General features: G+C 58.4%; 12 protein-coding genes across 12 annotated transcripts in view; 8 read left to right on the plus strand and 4 right to left on the minus strand. All coding sequences in view use genetic code 12, as the record gives it.

Moving 5' to 3' along the window:
* Positions 1-1,926, plus strand: PNG2 (Png2p; the record flags this gene model as incomplete). The annotated part of the gene is made up of 1 exon (XM_034156868.1): positions 1-1,926. One exon carries the CDS (start codon positions 1-3, stop codon positions 1,924-1,926), a length of 1,926 nt encoding a protein of 641 aa, XP_034011060.1.
* A 393-nt stretch (positions 1,927-2,319) lies between these two features.
* PDR16 (phosphatidylinositol transporter) lies at positions 2,320-3,357 on the plus strand (the record flags this gene model as incomplete). The annotated part of the gene is made up of 1 exon (XM_034156870.1): positions 2,320-3,357. One exon carries the CDS (start codon positions 2,320-2,322, stop codon positions 3,355-3,357), a length of 1,038 nt encoding a protein of 345 aa, XP_034011061.1.
* Positions 3,358-4,597: 1,240 nt separating this feature from the next.
* On the plus strand, positions 4,598-6,760 carry DIURU_004041 (putative tRNA 4-demethylwyosine synthase; the record flags this gene model as incomplete). The annotated part of the gene is made up of 1 exon (XM_034156871.1): positions 4,598-6,760. One exon carries the CDS (start codon positions 4,598-4,600, stop codon positions 6,758-6,760), a length of 2,163 nt encoding a protein of 720 aa, XP_034011062.1.
* A 184-nt stretch (positions 6,761-6,944) lies between these two features.
* Positions 6,945-7,175, plus strand: DIURU_004042 (uncharacterized protein; the record flags this gene model as incomplete). Its single annotated transcript, XM_034156872.1, has 1 exon — positions 6,945-7,175. One exon carries the CDS (start codon positions 6,945-6,947, stop codon positions 7,173-7,175), a length of 231 nt encoding a protein of 76 aa, XP_034011063.1.
* A 209-nt stretch (positions 7,176-7,384) lies between these two features.
* On the minus strand, positions 7,385-8,179 carry DIURU_004043 (uncharacterized protein; the record flags this gene model as incomplete). The annotated part of the gene is made up of 1 exon (XM_034156873.1): positions 7,385-8,179. One exon carries the CDS (start codon positions 8,177-8,179, stop codon positions 7,385-7,387), a length of 795 nt encoding a protein of 264 aa, XP_034011064.1.
* Positions 8,180-8,280: 101 nt separating this feature from the next.
* DAD1 (Dad1p) lies at positions 8,281-8,517 on the minus strand (the record flags this gene model as incomplete). The annotated part of the gene is made up of 1 exon (XM_034156874.1): positions 8,281-8,517. The coding sequence occupies one exon, from the start codon at positions 8,515-8,517 to the stop codon at positions 8,281-8,283; it is 237 nt and encodes a 78-aa protein (XP_034011065.1).
* Positions 8,518-8,650: 133 nt separating this feature from the next.
* Positions 8,651-10,018, plus strand: DIURU_004045 (uncharacterized protein; the record flags this gene model as incomplete). The annotated part of the gene is made up of 1 exon (XM_034156875.1): positions 8,651-10,018. One exon carries the CDS (start codon positions 8,651-8,653, stop codon positions 10,016-10,018), a length of 1,368 nt encoding a protein of 455 aa, XP_034011066.1.
* An 868-nt stretch (positions 10,019-10,886) lies between these two features.
* DIURU_004046 (NAD(P)/FAD-dependent oxidoreductase) lies at positions 10,887-11,972 on the plus strand (the record flags this gene model as incomplete). Its single annotated transcript, XM_034156876.1, has 1 exon — positions 10,887-11,972. The coding sequence occupies one exon, from the start codon at positions 10,887-10,889 to the stop codon at positions 11,970-11,972; it is 1,086 nt and encodes a 361-aa protein (XP_034011067.1).
* Positions 11,973-12,351: 379 nt separating this feature from the next.
* Positions 12,352-13,773, minus strand: DIURU_004047 (S10 family peptidase; the record flags this gene model as incomplete). Its single annotated transcript, XM_034156877.1, has 1 exon — positions 12,352-13,773. One exon carries the CDS (start codon positions 13,771-13,773, stop codon positions 12,352-12,354), a length of 1,422 nt encoding a protein of 473 aa, XP_034011068.1.
* An 891-nt stretch (positions 13,774-14,664) lies between these two features.
* On the plus strand, positions 14,665-15,735 carry DIURU_004048 (uncharacterized protein; the record flags this gene model as incomplete). The annotated part of the gene is made up of 1 exon (XM_034156878.1): positions 14,665-15,735. The coding sequence occupies one exon, from the start codon at positions 14,665-14,667 to the stop codon at positions 15,733-15,735; it is 1,071 nt and encodes a 356-aa protein (XP_034011069.1).
* Positions 15,736-16,207: 472 nt separating this feature from the next.
* On the plus strand, positions 16,208-17,422 carry DIURU_004049 (deubiquitination module subunit; the record flags this gene model as incomplete). Its single annotated transcript, XM_034156879.1, has 1 exon — positions 16,208-17,422. The coding sequence occupies one exon, from the start codon at positions 16,208-16,210 to the stop codon at positions 17,420-17,422; it is 1,215 nt and encodes a 404-aa protein (XP_034011070.1).
* Positions 17,423-17,963: 541 nt separating this feature from the next.
* The window catches only part of CDC15 (serine/threonine protein kinase), a gene marked incomplete at both ends in the record, with an annotated part of 3,489 nt that continues 907 nt past the window's right edge, over positions 17,964-20,545 (minus strand). Inside the window, one exon of the mRNA XM_034156881.1 lies at positions 17,964-20,545. This exon is cut by the window's right edge and continues 907 nt beyond it. Within this exon, the coding sequence (XP_034011071.1) occupies positions 17,964-20,545 (2,582 nt within the window).

Raw genomic sequence — 20,545 nt, forward strand, 5'->3', positions numbered from 1 at the left:
ATGACTCGTGGCCGGGAACACACCCTCTACCATCAGTGGCGGTTCGGCACGCCTCCGCCCGCCGCCGACGCCACCCCCGTCATGGCATTGACCAGTGACCCGTTACCGATTTTCCATGAAAAGCACGCGCTGGCGAACACGCCCAAACCCCGCTGCCGCCGGTGGCTAGCGTGGGGGTGGTGGCTCGCTGTGAGTGTGCTAGTGGTGTACCAGGTGATCGTGTGGTCTCATGTTGAAAATCCGGCGTCAATCGCTACCGCCACGCCAAAGTTATTGGCGAGTGATGACCACGGTGACGGCGCGTCCGACTACTTTAGCGTCCAGTACCCGTTTATCAAGGACAATTGGCAGCTTGTCGACTCCGCCACGGTCATCAAACACACGTTCAACCACCTGTTTGGCCACCCCGCCGAGGGACAATGGCACCCACCGCAAGACGACGTCGCCTATAACCGAGCCGTCCTCGAGCTTGATGTCACCGTCGACGGCGTCCAGTACGACCGGCTTGTCAACGTGTTCATCGGCGATGTCCAGGTGTGGCGGTCGCTGACAATTGAGCCCGGGGGGAAGCAAGTGCACTCGACGGCAGTCAAAGACATCACCCGCTACCTTCTGTTGCTTAGGCACGACCAGCCCATCACCGTGCAACTCGATAATGTCGTCGATAAAAACCTCACGGGAGCGTTTGCCACAAAATTGACGGTCCAGTTGTACCAGGTCGACGACACTAACGGCATTGACCGCGACTTAGGCCAGCAGCTTTTCGCCACTCACGGCGCCGCTAGCCGCGTGTACCCGCTTAAAGTCGATTCCCAAGCCCGGTTGCCAGTTCGCTTACTTCCTCAACAGCCGTTTGAGCTTCCGTTGCCGCTGGTCGACCACAACACGACGCTGTTGCAACTCGAAATCTTCGCCCTGGGCAACGCCGACGAAGAAGACTGGTACAGCAACGTCCTTGACCGGTTCAGAAAAGTGGTGAAAGGGCTGTTTGGCCACGGGCCGGCGCGGTTTATCCGGGTCCGCGTCGGTGACGACATCGTCGCCGACATCGCCCCGCCGCCAGTGATCTTCACGGGAGCGGTGCTGCCGGCATTGTGGCGCCCCGTGGTGTCGCTGACGGCGTTTATTGTCCCGTCAACGTCGGTGGACTTGACGCCGTGGTTGCCGTTGCTTTGGCACCACGCCACCACGGATGGCACCCCTGACGTCAAGATTGAAGTAGTCAATGGCGAAGGGAAATCCGTCGGCAACAACTGGATCACCACCGCTAATGTTTTGGCCTACCAGCACGCCGACGTCACCGCGGCTAAAGGGACGTTTGGTGGGGTTCACCACAAAACCGACCACCACCAGCACGGCCACCAGCCCGGGAAAGGGGCCTACACGCAAAAGGTGAACGTCACCAAAAAACTGAGACTGCTGGCGTACTTGGAGTTTACGTTGAACGATGCCGACCCGTTAAAGCTCAACTATACTTCGGTGACCAAAGCCGAGGTGGTGAACGTCCAGCGCTACCAACACGGTTTCCGCAACCAGCGCATCCTCCACGTCACCGATACCGTCGACCGGGTCCATGCCGAGCTGGTCGGCGACGGCGATGTCGAGTATTCGCTTGCGGTGAAGGGGAGGGACGTGCTCCATCTCCGCTACCGCTACCTTACTCCTGACGACGACGACGAGACCAAATTCAAAGTGGCGCTTTCCACTACTCGCCAGTTGTCAGTGGACGCCCGCAAGATGTCCCACGAGGTGCTGGAAGTGCAGACGGGGGCGCTGGAGTTTGTGGTGAGTCCTCGGGGCAACCACGGGCGGGGGTCGCTCGACACCAACTTGCAGGTGACGCTGAAGATCGATGGCACTAAGCACAAGTATGCGCGAGTGGTGCTGGTGGTTGACGGTAAGGTTAGGCTCGATATTGAAGGTTGATTAGATTTTGAATAAATGTACTGCAGATAAGATCGGTAGAATGTACTGCAGATAAAGTCGACCCTGCACAAATGATCACAACGGCTCGGACGTACTGCAGACAGTTGCGAAAAAGCAAAAAGCTAGCGCGACAGCGCGCCGGACATCGGCTACCGGTCTCTACCCGCCGCCAATGAATATATCGCCCCCTCACATCCCATATAGGCGTTTCTCGGAAACCGTAAACGTCTGTACTGGTAAACGTAGCCAGTTACCACCAGAAAAGTAACCTAAATCACTGTAGGTACTCTCCGCCGATGGGGGGTGTGGCCGATGGCCCGCGCACCGGGATAAATGCCGCTCGCCGCTCTCCGGACCCGAAACTAGCTACCCTACCACCAACGTTACGCCGCCATGGTGCTCAACAAGTTAAGAGGCAAGACCCAGGACCACGGGAGCGACCACAAAAGTGGGCCCGTGGTGTACACCCCCTTCGACCACCCCAGCGGTGCCCTGAAGGTGCCGGCGGAGGCGAAGCTCAGCGACACCCAGCTCGACAAGTACCAGCAAGTGTACGCCCACTTCGCCCTGGCCGACATCAAGGTGGCGCTGCTGGAGGAGACCCACAAGCACAAGGACCCCAGCCACATGCTGCCGCTCACCGACGCCGAGAAGGCGTGGTTGACCCGCGAGTGCTTTTTGCGCTACTTGCGGGCGACGAAGTGGGTCGTCGCCGACGCCATCGACCGCATCGAGCTCACCCTCGCCTGGCGCCGCGAGTTTGGCGTCGCCGGCAAGTTTGAGGCCGACAACGTCGTCAACGGCAAGTTGTGTCTGGAGGAGAACGAGACGGGCAAAGAGGTGATCCTCGGGTTTGAAAACGACCTGAGACCGTGCCTCTACCTTAAGCCAGGGCGGCAAAACACCAAGACGTCCCAGCGCCAGGTCCAGCACTTGGTGTACATGTTGGAGCGCGTCATCGACTTTATGCCGCTGGGCCAGGACCAGTTGGCGTTGCTCATCGACTTTAAGGCGCACCCCGTCGGCACCCAGGGGGGCAAGATCCCCCCCGTGAGCATTGGCCGCCAGGTGCTCCACATCTTACAGACGCACTACCCCGAGCGGTTGGGGAAGGCGCTTTTGACCAACATCCCCTGGCTCGGGCGCACGTTCATGAACATCATCTACCCGTTCATCGACCCGATGACGCGGGAAAAGCTCGTGTTTGACCAGCCGTTCCCCAACTACGTCCCCGTCGAGCAGCTTGACCAGGACTTTGGCGGCGACGTCAACTTCGAATACGACCACGCCAAGTACTGGCCGGTGATGGTGGAGATGGCGGAAAAGAAGCGCCAGCGGTACTACGAGCGCTTCGACAAGTTCGGCAAGAAGGTGGGCCTCTCCGAGATCGACTTGCGCGGCGACGGCGACGACTTGGTCCACCCGGTGTAACCCCCAGCATACCCTTTAATAGACTAATTAGACACTTGTTAATATGATCCCATCAATTGAAGCTATATGAGCCCTCTGAGCTGAGCACCGCTACCCTTTTGGCGTACCCTCACAGGACCCAAATCGAGCACGACGACGCCTTCAGCACCAACAGCACCCAGAACACCCGGAGGGCCTAGCTCAAACCTGGTGTACATCATATCAGGCACAGAATCTACAACATTGGTTAGCGCTTGGCCTCGATATTCGCCCAGCTGTGGGCTTTTCCACGGTCAGTGGCCTCCTTCTGTACAGTACATTGACACCACGCTCCCCTACTGATGGCTAAACGGCCCCCTCCGGTGGCCAGTGCAAGCCAGGGGTGTCCCCAGAGCCTTGGAGCTTGCGTCCACGTCCAAACCGCGGCGTTCTACCGCCACAAGCGTACCACCGGGGCCCACTGAGCTGGCCACAGGGAACCTTCGCAGGACCCAAATCGAGCACGACGACGATTTCAACTCCGATAGCACCCAGAACACCCGGAGGGCCTAGCTCAAACCTGGTGTACATCATATCAGGCACAGAATCTACAACATTGGTTAGCGCTTGGCCTCGATATTCGCCCAGCTGTGGGCTTTTCCACGGTCAGTGGCCTCCTTCTATACAGTACATTTCTGGCTAAACGGTCCCCTCTGGTGGCCACTGCATGTTATGGGTGTCCCATATCTTTCGAGCTTGTGTCTACGTCCAAACCGGCCACCAAAAGCGTACCATCGGGGCCTTATAGGCACCGCTATATCAGCATTGGTGAGTGCTTGATTTCGATATTCACTCAGGTTTCGGTAATTCTCAGTTTTTGCTTAATTTTTGCATGAATTGAATGGGATGGCTGAGAATCAAATCTGACACTAAAACATTGTGATAATCACTGTGTGGTAGAAAAATAGTAATAACCATTCTTAAAAGCATCACCTTAAAGTATATCCCATTCGTCTACTGTCCTAAGTATCCCCTCGTGCCAGCATATACACTAACCACCATTAAGCCAATATATCGATACTTTAATTTGCAAGCTTGAGTGTTATACCCAGATCAAGATAATCCGATTACTGCCTTCTAGTCAAAGATAATGCCATCGGCTTTATTATCCAATTTTTATTTATAATCGTCGTTATCCTCCAATTTTTTTTATGGTAGTAATCACGGTCTCATCGCGGGCTTACGACGAAAACCGCGCATCGCATCTCCTTCCAAATCCACGATGTCGCTAGTGCTCTTTGTCGCGTGTGTAGCGGTGCACTTGCTCAGCGGCGGCCGTGTGTCGGTGGCGGCGGCCGCCTCGGTGGCGGTGTGGATGTACTCTCGCCACCGGTTGTTGTGTGAGCCGTGCAACGGCAGCGCCGCCCCCATGGCGGCCAAAGCCAATGGGACCCCCACTAAACTGGGCGTCGACCGCCCCATATACGCTGTCGACTTCACCGGCAGTATTCCCGAAGGTACTACCAGTCTCCCCCAGCCGCTGAAGCCGAGGAAACTCCGGACCCGGCTGGCTAAAGCGACACCGAAAGTGATCAAAGCCCGCCACCCGCTCGACGTCGCGTTGACCCGGCGCCCGATCTACGTGTTCTACACGACGTTGACGGGGCTGTCGGAACGGGTGGCGAAGCAGATGTTTGACACGTTGACGCTGATGGCGCAGGATAACGACGGCCCCTTACCAAAGCTTCTTTCCCTCGACGACGACGTCGACGAGCTCGAAGAGTACTTCCTCAAACTGCCGAAACACGCCATCTACGTGTTGGTGCTCCCGCTGTACGAGACGGACCTGCCCATCGACTACTTCCTCGAGCACTTGAAGGACGTGGCCCAGGACTTCCGTGTCGACAAGTACCCGCTCCGCCAGGTGCTGTTTGCCGTGTTGGGGCTCGGCGACCGCGAGCTGTGGGCGGACAAGTTCTGCTACCAGGCCCAGCTTGCCGATAAGTGGATGGGTAAGCTTGGGGCGCAGCGGCTATTCCCGTTGGGCCAGGTGTGCTTAAAGAATGACGGCGAGCCGGCGGCGCACCAGTGGCTGTTTAAGTTTGCCCAGATGATTCAGGAAAACGCCCCCGTGATGGCACTGGTCGACAGCGACGACGACGACGGCGACGGCGCCGAAAACGGCGACGAAGACGGCGCCGACGTCGAGGACCTCCTCGCCACCGTCACCACCAAGGAGATGGTGGCCAAAGACTCGCCCACGTTTAAGCTGCTTACGAAACAAGGGTACACCATCGTCGGGCTGCACCTGGGGGTGAAGATCTGCCGGTGGACGAAGCTGGCGTTGCGGGGGCGGGGGCTGTGCTACAAGTACGCCTTCTACGGGATCCGCTCCCACTTGTGCATGGAGACGACGCCGTCGTTGGCGTGTCTGAACAAGTGTGTGTTTTGCTGGCGCCACGGCACCAACCCGGTGGCGAAGCTGAACTGGCGATGGACGGTGGACCCCCCCGACGAGGTGCTTGCCGGCGCCCTCGCCGGCCACTACGCCAAGATCAAGCAGATGCGCGGGGTGCCGGGGGTCCAGATGGACCGGTTCGACGAGGCGTTCACCGTGCGCCACTGCGCCCTCCTGTTGGTCGGGGAGCCGATCTTCTACCCCCACATCAACGAGTTGACGGCGATGCTCCACGCGAAACACATCTCGCTGTTCTTGGTGTGCAACGCCCAGCACCCGGCCCAGTTGCGCGCGTTGCTGAGGGTGACCCAGCTCTACGTGCTGATCGACGCCCTGACCAAGGAAGAACTCAAGCGCGTCGACCGCCCGCTCAACCTGGACTTCTGGGAGCGGCTCACCGAGTGCTTGGACATCTTGCGCACGGCGCAGAGCCACCAGCGCACAGTGTTCCGCCTCACATTGGTGAAAGGGTTCAACATGGGCGACATCGCCGGCTACGCCGACATGGTCGAGCGGGCGCGCCCGTCGCAGATCGAGGTAAAGGGCGCCACCTTCTGCGGGCTGTCGCAGGCCAACGGCAACCCGTTGACCATGCAAAACATCCCCTTTTGGGACGAGTGCCAGCGGTTCGTGCGCGACTTGGAAACCGAATTGCAAAAGCGCCAGTTGCCCTACCAGTTGGCGGCGGTGCACGCCCACCTGTGCTGTGTGTTGCTCGCCGACACCAAGTTTAAGATTGATGGCCAATGGCACACCCACATCGACTACGCCAAGTTTTTTAAACTCCTAGAGCTGGGGGCGCCGTTTGTCGACACTGACTACGTCGCCCCCACGCCGCCGTGGGCGGTGTGGGGGCTGGCCGAGGGCGGCTTCAACCCCGAGGACACGCGGTTTGACCGCCAGGCGGAGAAGGCGAAGCGGCGCCAGCAGCGGGAACAGGCCCAGCAGCGGGCGGCGGCGGCGGCGGCGGCGATGGCGTCGGCGTGAACGCGACGAACTTTCGTCGCCACGGCGAGTGTGGGCCAATCGTAGCCAGGGCGAATCAGTTGTGTTTAATTTTTTTTTTCGCGACTATATGCAGTCCGAGTGGTGCGATCGTGGTGCCCCAGCGAAAAAAACTGGCAACCCTCACTTCCCTCCCTCTTTCGAAGTCAACCAACCACATCCCACGATGCACGCCTCGAGAATTCTTTTGCAAGCTGCCGCCAAGAAGCAGGCGAAGAAGACGCCCGTCCCCGTCGAGTTGTACCCGCTTTTCGCCGCCGTCGGCGTCGCCATCGCCTCGGGGTGCTTCTTCACCTACCGCCACTTCGCCCACGACCAGCAGTTGAGATTGTGGGAAAACCCTAACCTTTCCAAGCTCGACGAAGTGTTGAACGAAAACACCGAAAAGAAGGAATAAGCCCATTGCATGTTATAATACACACACCCCTACTCGAGAACCCGTAGCAACTCGCAACTTTTAGAATTAATTCTACGATGAAACAATTGGTGAAACAATTGGTGAAACATTAATGAAACATAGATGATACAATTGTTGAAACATAGGTGATACGATTGTTGAAACATTGATGAAACAAATGGTGAATTCATTGCGGATGCTATATACAGTTAGTCGCGGATGTTGCTGTAGTAGTCGACGACGTCGGGGACGTTGTCCAACTCGTCGAGCGCCTTGGCGAGGGGCTTGCCGAAGTCGTCGGGGACGTCGACGACGCTGGCGGCGTCGGCGATGTAGCTGGTGCGCAGGTCGCGCAACTTGTACCCGCGCCCGCTGAGGGCGTTGGCGACGTGGTGGAGGTCCAGCGGGTCGGTGACGACGCGGAACAAGCGGGCGTCGCCGTACTCGTCGGCGTCGTGGTACTCGTCGACGTCCTCGGCGCCGATGTCGATGGCCACATCGACGACGTCGTCGACGGTTTCGTCGGGTTTGGGGTCAAAGATCACCTCGCCCTTGCGCTGGAACAAGTACATGCACGGGCTCAAATTGGCGCCCATCTTGCCCATGGCGTTCTTGACCTGGGACACCGTGCGCGCCTTGTTGTCGGTGTTGGCGACGACGACAAACAGCACCCCGTGGGGGCCGACGAACTCGTAGGTGACCTCGGCGAGCAGGGGCCCGTCGCGGGCGATCTCGCCCAACCCGCGCTTGATCGCCAGCTCGATCACTTTCTTGGTGATGCTCATCTTCTTCGCCTTTTCCACCAACGTGTCCAACAGGGCGTTGGCGTCGGCGCCCCCCATCCGCACCAGCGTCTCGATCTTGGTCGCGAGCTGGTACGCGAGCTTCAGCCGCTTGGCGTCGTTCTTCGCCTTGTCGTGGCGGATGTTGGCCCACTTGGAGTGGCCGGCAAGCCGGGTCGAAGTGGTGCTAAGGCGGCGGAGCAGCACGAGGCGGAGCGACATGGCGACACAAGCGATGGTCGCGCGCACATCACCACCGCCAATGACAACAACGACGACAACAACAACCGCCCCGTAGACAGCACCCCCGCCGTAGCATGCCCCTAACCGTCTTTAGGGTTGTTTTCGGTTTCATTGGCGTGGTCGCGGTAGAAGTGTTGCCAGAACTGGCTGGGGTCGTCGAACTGGGCGCCGACGTCGGCGCCGTCGCGCAAGTGGCGGTCCAACTGGGCCATCTTGACGCCCACCCGGTCCATCAACGTCGCAATCTCGTCCAAGAGGAGCTGGCGGCACCGGACAAACTCGGGGCTGGCACTGGCACTGGCGGCATCATCACTCATGGCAATTACTGTGTGTATATCCACCCTCGGGCGCGCGTTTGGCGCCGCACCCCGCCGCGGGCGCGCCCTAGATCGGGTGATTGATCTCCACCACCGCCGCCAAAAGCTGGCGTAAAGACATTGTTGTTAAGCCATGACTGCTGCCACGCCGTTCGAGGTCATCGACACGTTCCGGGTGAAGGAGTACCTCTGCCACCGCCTCCAGTTCCGCTTGCCGTTGGTGTACGCCACGGGAAACGCCCACGGCGGCGACACCATCGCCGTGGTGTGCCAGGTGGTCCAGAAGTATAACGACAGCGACGACTTTGCCATTGGCGACAATGCCAAGCTTGTGTGCTACCTCCAAGGCGGTCCGGGGGGGCTGTGCGCTCCGTTTAGCGGGGGCGGCTACGTCAAGGTGTTGGTGGACAAAGGGTACACGGTGGTGTTGATGGACCAGCGGGGCACCGGGTGGCTGACCCCCATCGAGCCGGCGACACTCTTGGCGCGGGCGGGCGCCGACGCCGACGCCCAGTTGCGCTACTTGCTCAACTTCCGCGCCGACCTGATCGTCGACGACGCCGAGCGCATCCGCCAGGCGCTCATCGGCGCCGACCCGTGGACGCTCTTGGGCCAGCTGTACGGCGGCTTCTGCCTGTTCACCTACCTCTCCAAGTACCCTCAATCGGTGACGGCGCTGTTGATCACCGGCGGCGTGCCCCCCATCGGGTTTACCGCCGACGACGTCTACGCCGCCACCTACGCCCGCACCGCCGAGCGCAACCGCCACTACTACCGCAAGTACCCCCAGGACGCGGCGCGCGTCCACCGCATCTGCCGCTACTTGGCCAGCCACGACGTCGCCGTCCCCAACGGCGGCCGCCTCTCGGTGGAACGGTTCCAGCAGTTGGGCATCCGTTTTGGTGCCTCCGGCGGCACTGACGCCGTCCACCACGTGGTGGCGAAGTTTGCCCACGACCTTGAGGTGTTGGGCCACCCCACCTACGAGTCGTTGTTATCGGTGCAGAACCTGGTGTCGTTCGACACCCTGGTGCTCTACGCGCTATTCCAGGAGAACATCTATAGTGACGGCGCCGGCGACGCCCAGCTGCCGCGGTGGGCGGCGCACCGGGCGCGCCCGGCGCTGTTTGTCTACCTGCCCGACCAAGACCACGTCCAGTTCACGGGGGAAATGGTGTACCCGTTCATGTACGACGACTACGCCGAGCTCCGCCCGCTTAAAGCCGTTGCTGAGCGCCTTATGGCCTACGACGACTACTCGCCCTTGTACGACGTCGCCACGTTGCGCGCCACTTCGGTGCCCATCGTCGCCGCCACCTACGTCTACGACCAGTACGTCGACTTTGACCTCACCCGCAAGGTGAAGGAGACGGTGTTTGGCGGCAACGGCAACTTGAAGCAGTACGTCACGCTGGAGTTCTTCCACAACGGCATCGGCGCCAACCCGGAAAAGGTTATCGGCACCCTTCTTCAGCTCCTCAAACAAGGCGAAGTCGACTAAACCTCCCAATAGCATATTCAGCAATATAAACGAAGATTCTAGGCATCGACAACACATAGCCATTACCATGGGTGGAAGATGCAACGAACGATCCCCTGCAAGTCTAGCGTGGGACAAGATCATAATTTTGACACCTAGTTAGTATTATTCTAAAATTAACTGATCAAAACATCAACGAATAGGCAAAATAATTGGCAATGTAGTCTGAAGCTTGGAGTCGTGCCATCCTCAAAAAGTGAAATATGTCGTGCGCTTACCTAAATATCTAAATCGAAACTGAAATTTCACAAATGAATTTCAGTACCTCGTACGGCAAACCCCACGACAAAATAACGCCGACTTCGTCAGATTGCAAGTATTTTTAGACGCTTTTGAGTCTTCTTTGAATACACGGTAGGGTCAATGGTGGTAACAACGCACTATGCTAATTTCCCTCTATTGTCATCACCGTAAATTAATAGCACATAATTTCCCGCAGGTGTTGCCCGCCTGCGTGCGCCCCGTCCCTTACTGGCACATCGCACTACAGCTCTAAACTTGCGGACCCTTAAAAGTCCGGAGCGCTTCGGAACCCAGGCTAAAATCCCCCCAGCAATTAATCACAGTCCAAGTTGACTGTGAGTCAACCATGGGTGAGCCATGGGGTTAAGCAAGAGACCAATGGTGGCCATTAACGGCGTGTGTGAGGCGTTTCGTCGAGTATGTCGTGCGTTTATGATAGATAGGGTACGTCGGTTGTGCGCTGATGTAAGCGTCAAATGCGTCGAATATCACGAGCCCTGGGCCAAAGACACCCCCCCTCCGAAAACGAAAGCTATATTAAACCCACACCTACTGCCCTGGGAAACTCAATTCCAACACCTAACCCATGTCCGTCCTCACTCGACCCACCATCGTCGTTGTCGGGGGCCTGTTTGCCGGGGTATCGGTGGTGAAACAGGTGTTCCAGCAACTGTCGCCCGCCCGAGTGATCCTAGTGTCGCCGCTGCAACAGACTTATAACAACACGCTGGCTCCCAGGCTTCTTGTACGCCCGGAGCTCGCCCCACAGGCGTTGGTCGACCTCACTCGCCTCGACCGCCGCAAGGGCGACCACGACTTCAACTTGGTCATCGGCAAGGCGACGAGCCTCGACGTCAATCTGTCAAAACTCCACCTCTCCAACCGGGCCGATCCGATCAGCTACGACTTCTGCGTGGTGGCGACGGGGCAGCGCAGCGGCAACGCCGCTTTTAAGGCCAACGGCGACGTCACCAGGCTGGTGGAGTCGATCAAAGAGATGAACGACGCCATCAAAAGCGCCCGCCGCATCTGTGTCGTCGGCGGCGGCTCCACCGGGTGCGAAGTGAGTGGCGAGATCACGCTGACATATCCGGAAAAGCTGGTGACGTTGGTCACCGGCGACAAGTTGGGTCCGCTCTCGATGTTTGGCGCCAAAATTGCTCGGGCCGCCGAGAAGCGGTTAGCCGGCTTAGGGGTCGATGTCGTCAACAAGTTGGCCAAAGTCGACGGCAACCGCGTCACCTACGACGGCGAGGTGAAGCCCCACGTGTTTGATTTGGTGATCCCGACGTTTGGCTATACCCCCAACACCGACTTTGTGCCGAAGCAGTACTTGGACCGGCGCGGCTACATCGTCGTCGACGACCATTTCAAAGTCAAGGGCACCGACACCGTGTTTGCCATTGGCGACTGTGCCCTGTTGACGTCAAAGCTGGCCGCCGACGTCAACATGGTCCAGCTGCTGGTGATGTTGAACACGATCCGGCGCGAGATGTTTGGCGAGAACATCCCCGCCAAGGCGTACAAGCCGACGCCGCCCACCAGTCTTGTACCCATCGGACCCAACGGCGGCGTCGGCGTACTCTGGGGGTATAAGCTCCCCAGTTTCGCCGTGTGGTTCACCAAGGCGCGAGACTTCACCATTCCCGAATCCAAGGATTTATTAAGTTAGAGGCTACAACTCGACCACATTGGTCGAAACTGTTCAATCAAAAGCCAAGTCTGTGAGTCCAATTGATGAACGAAGTTGTAATATCGAGGTAGGCCAGGAATAAACATAGAGAATCGATATAATAAAAGTTAAACCGTGCTAACCATTAGAACAAGCACTAACTACGTAAGGTAAGATAGATGAAATCTTTAAATCAAATGGTAAGAATGAGATTGCTACAAGGATGACAGTTACACCAAATGCAGAACTAGATGGTTCATATGGACCATCTTTCTCTGTGGATAGGTTCTCACTGGATATTGAGTAGTATAATATAATTAATACTAAGCTATAATTAAGTACATAGTAAACATATCAATTACTTAGTATTGTGTATTGTCTACGACGCAAACGCGTAGTCCTTGGCGAGCCACTTCGACAACATGTCGAGGGAGTGTTGTGGCTGGTCGGCGGGGACCATGTGCCCCGCGTCAAACACCCTGAGGAAAGTAAAGTGGTTGTAGTTGGTGGCGACGCCGGCGGGATTCCCCTCGGCCGTCACCCACGGGTGGGGCTGGGCCCGGGCAAACCCGTCGTGGCCCTTCCACGCAAGCAACTTCGTCCACGCCTCGTTGCCCAACCAGTTACAGATCCAGTCCTTGTCGCCGGCGTAGACGAGCACGGGGACGTCGTGGTCGAGCAACTCGGCGACAAACCCTTGGAAGGGGCGCACCCCGTCGGCGGTGTCGCCAAAGGCGTACCCGACACTGTTGTTGCACGGCTGGAACAGCGGCACCTGGGCGCCTACTTGGCGGATGACGTCGGGCTGCAGGAGGAACCGGGTGACGTAGTCCATGCGGGCGTCACAGAGGTCGCTCCCAGCACTGCAGTTGACCCTGATATCGTAAGGGCTGAGCCCGGTGGCCAAGAACGGCTTGTGGTACAAGTTGGAGCACACCTCGCCGGCGATGCGGCACACCACCAAGTTAGGGAAGTCGTAGCAGAGCTCGACCGCCTGCTGGCACGCAGGAGTGCCGGCGGCCATGTCCCGGCACTGTTGGGGCGACACCACCGCGGGCTCGCCGCCGAGGCCACACACCATCGGCTGGTAGTAGGGCCACTGGACGAGGCTGTCGGTGATGCCGTTGCCGATGAGGACCGAGGTCAAGTTGAAGGAGCGTTCCGGGTGGTGCAAGATCTCGCTGGCGAAGGCGGGGACGTAGTGGCCGCCGTAGGACTCGCCGGCGATGTGGAACTCTCTCCCCTGGAACTGGGGGAAGCGGGCAAAGAAAAGTTCGAGAAAGGCGTAGACGTCCTTGGCGGCGGCATAGGTCAGGTTGTGGTACTCCAGGGGGTCGTCAGTATACGAGTACCCCACCCCCACCGGCTGGTCCAAAAAGAGCACCAGGGCGTTACTATTCCACGAAAAAGGATTGAACTCGGGCACGATGCTGGCGTTGATGAACGACGGGCCCAACTCGCCAAAGAGACCGAGCAGCGACGAGCACCCCGGCCCGCCGTTGAGCCAGAGGATCACGGGGTCGGTGGCGGGGTCGCCGCGGGACTCAAAGAACCAGTAAAACAAGTGCTTCAGCAGCAGTTCGACGTCTAAGTAGCCGGTATAGGAGTTGACGTCGTCAAACTTATACTTGGGTTTCAGGGAGTCCAAGGGGTGGACGCGGAGGGCGTAGTCCGGGAAGGCGTCGAGGGTGGTGACGGAGCCGGTGGTGGCGGGGCTAGGGTCGTCGCCGGCGACGTCAAAGCCGTCGTAGACGGCGGCGGCGAGGGTGGTGGCGACGGAGGCGAACCAGGCGAGCTTCATCGCGTGTGTGTCAGCGGCTACGTCGTAACCATTATCGCTATTATATATATCTATACGGAGTACCCCCCTCGCCTGCACCTGGGCCTGACCAAGGGGGGTCGAAAATAGTACAAGAACTGGCGTTTACAACCGGAAAACTCGCTACCATTTTGGAGGTACGACTACGGAAGCCGCCAGCACCGTCGACGGGTGTCAATTGGCCGTCTACACGCACAAGTTTCTGACAATTACGTCGTGTGGGGATTGCTTATCGCGTCGCCGTCTCACGGGGGTAAGCCGTGTGCGAGTACGGCACCATGGCCACCCCCCGGACAAGGCGCCAGCCACAGTTTAGGCGTATCGTTATAATCTCTAAGACACATTCGTCTAAGGCACCAACCCACACCACAGCCGGAAGCGGTCAGTGCTTGTCGATAGCAATGCCCGACACCCAAAACTATATTTCGTCAGTGGAAACCACTAAACAGACGATTTTTCAGCCTTAACCCACGCCGTAATGGCACTGCAACCACCCCTGCTTTGTGATGGCTAAGCCCTGTGCCTCGGACCATTGCTAAGGTTACTTTGTTTGTGTTTGTGTCACCTCTGCCTCAGCCGTATACATCGATCCGGGATCCGATATCGCTCCGATCGAGGCCAGGCAAGCGTGTGCCAGGTTTGCGCCACTCTAAGCCACCAGCCGAGATCGGAGTACCCATACTTCAACACGGGGAGCGTCGTACGGGCCAGATACGGGCCAGTTTCGGCATGTTGCCCGAATCGTTCGTCAGTTTACGGAGTAAGGCATCGCACCACACGGATATAAGGCCGCTCCGTCTAAAACCACACCAACTCCGCTGGCAAAATCATATATAGTGCCGCCCGAGACGAACCCCGTGCCCCCTACTCAACATGACGGCGCCTCCGCTTACCTTTGTCGTCGTTGGCGGCTCGTTTGCCGGCGTGGTGGCAGTGCGAGAGCTCTTGAGCCGGCCCACCCCACTAAAAGTGGTGTTGGTGACGTCGCTGGTCAAAGCCTACAACAATGCTGCTGCTGCCCGGCTTCTTGTCCGCCCCGAGCTTACCCCGCAGACGTTGGTGGACCTCAATCTCCTCAGAAAGCGCCAGGGGGCTCACCAGTTCGAGATCGTCGAGGCGATGGTAACGTCAGTAAATGTTGACGCCAACCACGTCGTCGTCAGCGACGGCCACCGCATCGACTACGACTACTTGATCATCGCTCTGGGCACCCGCTACCAGATGGCGGCGTTCAAGCCGTTTGGCGCCGTGTCCGCGGTAAAAGACTCGGTCACCACCACCGCCGCCAACATCAAGAAGGCCGATACTATCTGTGTGGTTGGGGGCGGCCCCACCGGGTTGGAGGTGGTGGGGGAAATCGGGCTGGCGTACCCGGGAAAGAAGCTCACCTTGGTCGTGGGCCAGCGGGGGCCGGTGCCCCGGTTTGGCGCCGGCGTGGTGAAAACGGTGTACGACAAGTTGAGCCGGTACAACGTCACCGTCGTCGAGGACTACGCCACCGTTAGCGGCAACACCGTCGAGTATTTGGGCGAGAGCCACCACTTCGACCTCGTCATCCCCACGTGCACCCACGTCGCCAACACCGGGTTCCTCCCCCCTGACTACGTCAACGACCACGGCTACGTCGACGCTGACCGCCATTTTAGAGTCAACGGCACCGACAACGTGTTTGCCTTTGGCGACTGCGTCGAGTTCACCACCAAGACGGCGATCGACATCAACGGCCGCCAGCACCAGGTGCTCAAACAGACGCTCCTGCGGCAGGCGTTTGGCGACGACGTCCCGCTTAAGGAGTACCGTGAGGGGGCGATCTCGTTTGCCGTCCCCATCGGCCCCGGGGGCGGCGTCGGCTACGCCTTTGGCTGGCGCCTCCCCAGCTTCATGGTGTGGGCGATGAAGGCGAGAGACTTCACCATCGGGCGGTCCGAGAAGATTCTTAGCTAGGCCTATTTGGGATTGTTAATCTAATGGTTGCGTACAGTTCGTGCGTAGTAGCATCAGTTCGCTATTCCTAGAAAGGTCAGAGTGAAACTACAATTTTATTACCCAAGCCTAATGTAGCACCACTCAAGCCTAAGTTGACATTCGTGTGTTTTCGATTCTTACAAGCATTAGAGTAACGATTAGTTATTGTAGCACGCCCTTGTGTTACCCGCACTATCAAAGTAACCGTCAAACACTATAACACAAATAAAATAGAGAAAACCCATTATCAATCAGATCCAACTGAAAAAGACATGGAGCCAAACAAATGCTGAAAAGCATGACTGATGCTCCCATTTAATTCATTAGGGTCCCACCGTTATTGACGACGGCATCACTGGTCCACGTGACTTGAGCGGTCGCGCCGCTTGATTTACCACTGACCACCCTTAGCACCCGACCCCACCAGACAAACCCGGGTCGCCCCACCTTGATGATCATCACCCCTGACTTGGTTAAGCCGTCATTGAATAGCAAACCCGTCATCTGGAAAGAGCTCGGCGCCTACATCGACCAGAAGCTCCACGTCACCCGCGGCGACCCCTCGATCACCCTCGACACCCTCGTCGCCTACAAGATCTGCAACAGCTGCCAGCGCCCCATCGGCAGTGCCCTGCTTGGCGACCACTACCACAAGTGTATGGAAATGAGACAGCGGCTCAAGGACGAGACCGGCGAGACCCCCGTCCCCGCCGCCACCGCCGCCACCGCGCTGAAGCGCAAACGGGGCCGCCCCGCCGACGACCCGCTGAGCGCCGACTCCACCCGCCAGCTGACCCCGGTGGCCCCGGCATCCAGTGCCAACGACCGCCCCAAGAAAAAGTACAAGAAGCTGGTGGCGCAGAAGGAGAAGGAGGGGAAGAAGAAAGAGGCGCGCAAAAAGCTGACGAAACCCAAACCCCCCGCCAAGGACAAAGGCCCCGTCGATGTCGAGAAGCAGTGCGGGGTGCCGTTGCCGCTGGGAGGCCACTGCAAGCGGTCGCTCACCTGTAAGACCCACTCGATGGGGGCGAAGCGCGCGGTGCCGGGGCGGTCGGCGCCGTACGACGTGTTGTTGCAGCAGTACCAGAAACGCAACCAGGCAAAGCTTGCGGCGCTGAACGCCCTCGCCGTCCAGCAGCGCGAGAACCAGGAGTTGCGCGACGACGACGTCTTCACCCAGCGCGTGCTCGACCCCGATGAAGAGACCCACATGGTGCTCGAAGGGTTGTCGAAAAACACCCCGTTCCCGTTGGAGCGCCACGTCATCATGCCCTTGCGCCGCCGCCAGAAGTTCCTCGCCCGCCGCGAGGCCTATGCCAACGCCCTCATCATCCTGGGCAACAACCAACCCCAGAAGAGCAACGGCCTGGATGCCGGCGCCCCCGACCAGACGTTGGCCAACCAGGCGATCCTGGGGCTGATCGGCGGCCTCCAGGGCCGCTGCGCCTTGATCAACGTCGACCTGCCCCTGGAGCTGACCCAGCTGTACCTGCTGATCCCGGGGGAAATGTACCAGGTGCGGGCGCCGCTGAAGGCGATCTCGATGACGGCCCAGTACAACCAGATGCAGCAGCAGGCGTTCCAGCAGACGTTTTTGCGCTACCAGCAACAGCAGCAGCAGTTGGCCCAGTTGCGCCAGCAGCAGGCTTCGTCGGCAAGTCAGTAAAGGGCATCACCCTCCGCCCTGAACCCCCATTGATTGGGTCGTTTCCGGTGGCAGTTGGGTCTATTTTTATCGCATGAGTAATCGTATACCATTTAATTTCGACAGCTTAAAGCAGAGACAATGTAGGCTGACCATCGGATCGATGAGTTATTTGAGGATACAATTGTCTATCAAATTGCAAGCTGCTAGCGAGGGCATTTTGAACCATCTTCGTGGTATCTTCCACCTCTGCTATAATCCATATAGTGTAAGTTGATGGTGAGAAACTTAGGAACCCTACGCATCAGATAATAAAATACGGTATTGTGGTGGCCAAGTATAAGTATATAACATAAAAATATTGGATGGAACGTATCGAAATGAAAGTGTTTGACAAGTCACCACTAATGACCAGACTTAGCAACGATTACGGTATCTGACAAGCGTAGCTACTCTCGGAGGAGGTGTATTAACTATAGTCTCGTAAATCTCGGTTTGCGCGAGGGTCTATTTCCTTATTAAATGTAAAATTGGTAGTGGTGGTTGAATGCAAAGAAAAGTGTTATTGTATGATCAACGCCGTGACCTCACCGGTGAGTTCACGGACCAAAAGCGACGACGCCGCCTGCTTGGATAAGGTGTGGCGGATGCGGTCGCCGACGTCGCCGAGGCCACCAGCCCCAGCGGCGCCGTGGGCGACGAATATTTTGAGAATACGAAGCAACGACACCTGGACGACGACGTTGGCCTGGTGCTCGTGCATTTTGTGCAAGATGGAGTTGATGATCCCCGGATCGTAGAGGGCCGCTACCAACTTCGGGTGGGCGGCGAAGAGCCGGTAAAACGCGTCGACGGTGGCCTCGATGTTGGCCACTTTGGGGAGAAGGAACCCGCGGCGGAGACAGTCGACGGCTTGGGACAGCTCGACGGCAATGCTGCCGTCTTTGCCCTGCGACCAGTGGAGCAACAGGTCGAGGGCGTTGCTCTGCCAGTAAGGGTCAAGCACGAGCTGCCAGTACACGGGCAACGCGTTGTGTTGGCGGAGCTCGTCGCGCACCAGGTCGTCGCAGTGGACCAACTCGCAAAAGATGGGGAGAATGAACTGGCGCGAGTGGAGCTTCAGCAAGGCCAATTCTTTGAGGTAGGGCACCGCTCCGAGCGCCACAAGCTCGGTCTCGCGCCGGTGGTTCAAATAGCAGCAGTTGTAGAGGATGGGGGCGACGCTGTTGATGATCTTGTCGAAGTCGCTCAGGGTAGTGGCAGTGGTGGTTTCCAAAAGCCGGTACAAGAACTCGATGATCTCGGCCTTGTAGAGCCGGGGGAGAATGTCGCCAATGCATGACATCTGCTTGAAAAACTTGAGGATGTTGAGGCGGCGGGTGATGTCGACGTGGTGGAACGTTTTGATGAGGATTTTGAAAAGGTCGGTGTGGGCGATGTTGATGCGAACCCGCGGTTCCAGTACTGAGAAGAACAGGAACACCTCCATGGCGTGGGTGATCGCCGCGTTAACGTCGGCGTCAGTGATGCCGTGGCCCGGGGGGATGGTAAAACCCGGACGCGTAAGCCGGTGGAGCAACACCGCCATCCAGAACACCACCCCGTACTTCAGCAACACCCGGCAAAAGTCGCTTTTCAGCGGCACCAAATTCAGGACAAAGATCGAGTGTAGGCACTCCACCAGCACCAACGGGTGGAGCGGGTACAAGTCAAAGTCGTCCTCGACAAACTTCAGCACCACGCGGAGACCCCCGCTCAGCACGAGCATCAGCAACGCCTTATCCAGGGGGCCCACGACAAAGAGGCGGAGAAATTTCACCACCTGGGTGCGTACGGGAGGGTCATACAGCGGCTGGCGCAATTGGAACACCATGGGAATGCCGCCAAGAAGGCAGAAGTTTTCCAAAAGTTCCGTCAGCGGCAACGCCGCTGCTAAAAGATGGTTGACGATGACGACGACGTGGTACCACACTTTCCCCTGTTTAGGAAGTTCGGGCGCCAACTCCAAGAGCTCCAAAAGGCTGAGGAAGCCGTGCTCGCGGACAAACGTGGGGTGGGACGCCGGGTATTTGCGGACGATGTGCAGCATGCGCGAGGTGATTTTGACCAAAGATGCCCACTGCGAGTCGTCCTCGGCGTACTTCAACGCCGCGACTCGCTTCGTGAATTTAGTAAGCAAAAACTCCATTTTCATCTGCACTTCGAGTTCCTTCAGGTCGTACACTTCGATTTCTAGCTTCAGAAACGGGTCGTCGTCCGCCAGCGGTGGCGCGGGTGTGGCGAGAGGGGGAGGTAACGTGCGGTCGACGTCGACCCCCAGCAAGATGCGGGTGGTATGGAACTCGTTATCCTCGGAAAACCGCTCGAGGAGCGTCTGTTTGGGAACGTCGGTAGGCCTTTGCGGCGTGCTGGCATCCACGGTTATCACCGGGGCCGGTGCCAGCGACGGGGCTGGTAATGATGGCGCCAGCGCCGGTGGGGCCGCCGGTCCCCCCACCGGACGAAGGCGCACGATCTCCCGGCCAAACTTGAATGCATTCTTCTCTTTGGGAGTAGGCGGGTCCAGCGGGGGTGGCAATTGTAACTGGGGCGGGCGTGATGGTGGGGGCTTAAGCATGGTGGCCCCGGCAAGCTGCGGGTTCAAATTGTCTCCGGGGAGGTCAAAGTCGCCGTCCCAATTGTCTTCGTTAGCCTCCAGGTACTGGGGGAGCGGGCGCGCCTGGGCCAACTTGCGGTACCCTTGCGTTTCTGACGCCACCGGACGAGCGGTACTGGTAACCGCGACCCCGTCCGCGAGCCAGGGGTGCTTGAGAAGCTGGGTGGCGCTGCTGCGCAAGTTGGGGTGCTTTTGGAAGCACTCAAGGAGGAAGTCGCGGGCTAACGTCGACACCCCTTTGGGGAGCGGCGGGTGGTCGTCGGTCAGGATGGCGTGGAGGGTGGCCATGGGGTTGCGGTCGTGGTAGGGGGGGTCGGTGGTGAAGAGCTCGATGATGGTGGCGCCAAGCAGCCAGATGTCCAGCGCGGTGCACAACCCCTCGCCCCCCATCACCGTCTCCGGCGCCATCCAGTTCGGGGTGCCGACGACGGTAGGGTACTGGGTGCTCACCAGCGCCGCCACCCCGAAGTCGGCGAGCTTGATGTTGC

This window comes from Diutina rugosa (assembly GCF_008704595.1).
Source record: "Diutina rugosa strain CBS 613 chromosome Unknown scaffold13_size251220, whole genome shotgun sequence".
In the NCBI taxonomy this organism is placed as follows: domain Eukaryota; kingdom Fungi; phylum Ascomycota; class Pichiomycetes; order Serinales; family Debaryomycetaceae; genus Diutina; species Diutina rugosa.